Raw genomic sequence first — 3,480 nt, 5'->3', positions numbered from 1 at the left:
CAACAGCACAGAGCAGGTGAGTTACAGACCTCAGCTCAGGACGCCCCCACTGGCCTCAGGCAGCCGGTCTCACGCGGTGACACGCAGCCTGACATGGCGTGGACGGTCTTCCTTTTTCTTTATTTTCAGATGAACAAATTTAAGGCTTCGATTTTGCCTCTAGGTGTACTTTTTTGCCTTAAACCCAAACATTTTAATGTGTGCTTTGGCTTGTCATTTTTAAATATCTTAACTGAGATGACTTTTTTCTTTTTTCCAAGTGAAAAACATGTTTGGGGTTTTATTTCTTGACCTTCTAAACAGTTTGAGCACTGTGAGATTATAGCTCACGCATCTGGTGGTTTTGTGATTTTGCTAGTTAGGCTTTCATTTTTATCTAAAAGCTCAAGAACATTCCATACGATATTCTAAAAGAGTGGAGTCTGTACTGAATACGAGCTATTTGTTCCCCTGAACCCCTTCTCAAAGTGGTAATTCTAGAAGATGTAAACAAATAATGCGTAGAAATGTATGTCTCAGCATTTTTTTTAATCCCTAACTCTCAAATTCTACAATACTGTTTGTTACTCAGCCTTTTTTTTTTTTTTTTTTTTTTTTTACGATTTCCCATTTAAAATGAGACAGCCGCATTTAGGGGCATCTCTTAATCCCTCCCAGCCGGGATGACCGTGGGAATCGAGCGTGTAGGCTGTGTTGGGGTGCATGATGTTTCCACTGTTTTAGGGTCTGCAAGTTTTCCCTCCAAAAGGGTGGGGTCAGCTTTCAGGCTCCTCGGTACTCACTTCCCAGTGGGACTGCAGTCAAAGCAGTGGGCGCCTCTGCCATTCCGGTCCTGGGCCCGGCGCAGTGGCTTTGGCCTTGATGAAGGCGGGGAGTCAGACGATGGCAGTGTTCACGCTGGGCCTCAGGATATCTCGCCCCCCAGATGTTTCCGCAGCATTCCCTTTGGAGCAGACTTAGGACGAGCATGCAAACCCCGCCCAGACTGCTGGAGCTGGCGGGAAGGAGCCTGCTGAGGGATGACGCCTTGAGTGTCGCAGCCCTGGAGTGTCTGCCCACTGCGTTCTTCCCGCCACTGTTCATGGAGGCCTTCTGGGGCCGGCACAGAGCGTCCCTGAAGGCCTTGGTGCACGCCTGGCCCTTGGCCCACCTCCCTCTAGGGGGCCTGATGCAGATGCCTCCGCACAAGACCTTGCAAGCGATGCTCAACCGGCTTGACGTCCTGCTTGCCCGGAAGGTTCGCCCCAGGTGAGGCTGACCCAGGTAGCCTGTTGGGGCCTGGGCATCCTGGGAGTGTGAAGGGCCAAAGTGGGAGGAGGGGCTAGAGCTTTCTGAGGGTGCCAGTGAAGCGCAGAGAGGCCTTGGCCGTTGCTGAGCTCACTTAGGGAAGGGGAGGACTGCTTAAGAGGCAGGGCCTCCCGCCTCCTCTCTAGAAGTGGAGACCAGGAAGGATGGAAGGGGAAGGGAAAGGGGAAGGAGATTGGGAAAAGCAAAGCAGAGAGGGAGGTAGAAGGCTAGGGAGCCGCCGACGTTGGGATGTGAAGCGAAAGCTCGCAGGGGGAAGTCCCGCCGTTGCTTAAACTCTGAGAAGCTCGCTTTCTTTCTGCTGATCTCTCCTGTTGATCTGAAAGCATTTCAGCCCATGTCCTGTTTTCCCCACAGGAGGTGGAAACTGCAGGTGTTAGGTTTACGCAACACCAGTCAGAACTTCTGGAGCATGTGGTCCGGAGCCAGGGCCCAGGTGCACTCACGGATGGGGCCGGAGGCTGAGGATGGCTGCAGAATGCGGCGGCCCCTGGCTCCCTTGGAGGTGTTCATAGTCCTTTGCTTCAGCGACAGGACGCGGCATCAGTTCATCACCTACCTCATCTGGTGGGCCAAGCAGAGAGAAAGAGAGAAACAGATTCCTCCACCTGTGCTGGAAGATGCTGAAGATTTTTGCAGTACCCACGGAGAACATCCAGAAGGTCCTGGGTTTGGTGCCACTGGACTGTATCCGGGAGGTGGAAGTGAATTGCACCTGGAACCTGTCCACGCTGGGGACGTTTGCTCCGTACCCGGGTCAGATGAGTAATGCGCAGAGACTTTCTCTCCCACATCCACGTGTCGGCCTCCGAGCAGGAGGAACAGCAAGTCTCCCGATTCACCTGTCAGTTGCTCAGGCTGCGCCACCTCCGGAAGCTCCATGTGGATTCCCCCTCCCTCCTCGAAGGCCGGCTGGACCAGATGCTCAGGTGAGCGAGGATGCCAAGCGCGTCGTCTCGTTTGCTGCTCCATCCTCAGGTGTGTTTGCACGGTAACCACTCAAAGGAAGGTGGACGGACAAACTGGGATAGACGCCCTGAAAAGGGGCACCATTTTAGGAAGCATATAGTGGGGGTTCAGACCTAGCGAGGGCGGGTTTGTGCATTCTTCCTTTGGGAGAGCTGTCTTGGTTAAGGTGACTTAGGAAAAGAGGTGAGCGAGGAGGGAAAGCCACGTCGGACCCGAGTGTTTCTAAAGGTACGCTCTGTGCCCGCCAGCCTGTCTCAAATTTCCCATCTGTAAAAGGTGGTTTTGTGCTCCGGGTGAGGTGATTAGTGTATGGGAAACACAGGATTCTGGAGATAAGGGAGCAGGAGCGAAAGGATTATAAAAAAAGTGAGAGATGATGCGGGGATGTAAGTAGCTGGCAGACGGGCCACCTCAGTCCACGTTGTGGGGTCTTGTCCAGCTTTGTTCTTTACGCATCAGGAGAACTAGCCTCATGTGGCCCAGAGACCCGGGTGCCTGCGCCTAAGCAATGGACGGAAGGAAGCCTGAGCTGAGAGCATTTTGGGTTTTGCCTCCCAGTATTAAAATTCAGTGATGTGCACGCTTGATTGAGACACTGTCAGGCTCGCCTAAGCATATTCCGGTGCATTCCATTATGTCCGTTCATCCTCATAAGTGGAGCGCTCTGCTTGGCAGGTGAAGAAAGGGACCTTTGGCAATTTCGTGAACTTGGCCCAGTCACCGAGTGAAGGTGAAAGGACTCAGATAAAATGAGACTGGGTGTCCTGGGTGCTGGCCCTCATCAGATGGTCAGAATAGCCCTGAGTTTGGGTGAGCTGGTCCTCTCCCACCTCGAGGCCCCCTTCTACCCATTTCCCAGAACTAACTGCTCTGCGTCTCTCCCAGGTGCCTGCAGACCCCCTTGGAGACCCTCTCCATAACTAATTGCTGCTTATGGAATCGGACCTGAAGCATCTGTCCCAGCGCCCAAACCTCGGTCAGTTAAAGGACCTGGCTCTGAGTGGCATCACCCTGACCGGTTTTAGTCCCGAGCCCCTCCGAGTTCTGCTGGAGAAAGTTGCAGCCAGCCTCCAGGACCTTGACTTATTGTGGGATCACGGACTCCCAAGTCGAGGCCATCCTGCTTGTCCTGAGCCGCTGCTGCCAGCTCAAGACCTTCAGCATCTGTGGGCGCGTCCTCTCCATGGCCACCATGGAGAAGCCGCT

General features: G+C 53.6%; 1 protein-coding gene across 1 annotated transcript in view; it reads left to right on the top strand.

The window, feature by feature from the left end:
• The first annotated feature begins 967 nt into the window (after positions 1 to 967).
• The window catches only part of LOC120585702 (melanoma antigen preferentially expressed in tumors-like), a 6,669-nt gene continuing 4,156 nt past the window's right edge, over positions 968 to 3,480 (top strand). The window contains 6 exon segments of the mRNA XM_039842026.1: positions 968 to 1,248; positions 1,663 to 2,053; positions 2,122 to 2,234; positions 3,160 to 3,206; positions 3,209 to 3,359; positions 3,361 to 3,448. Of these exon segments, the coding sequence (XP_039697960.1) occupies positions 968 to 1,248; positions 1,663 to 2,053; positions 2,122 to 2,234; positions 3,160 to 3,206; positions 3,209 to 3,359; positions 3,361 to 3,448 (1,071 nt within the window).

The sequence above is a fragment of the Pteropus medius genome, unplaced genomic scaffold (assembly GCF_902729225.1).
Source record: "Pteropus medius unplaced genomic scaffold, Ma_sr-lr_union100, whole genome shotgun sequence".
Lineage (NCBI taxonomy): Eukaryota > Metazoa > Chordata > Mammalia > Chiroptera > Pteropodidae > Pteropus > Pteropus medius.
Note: the sequence above shows the minus strand (reverse complement) of the source record. Positions and strands in the feature narration are given on the sequence as shown.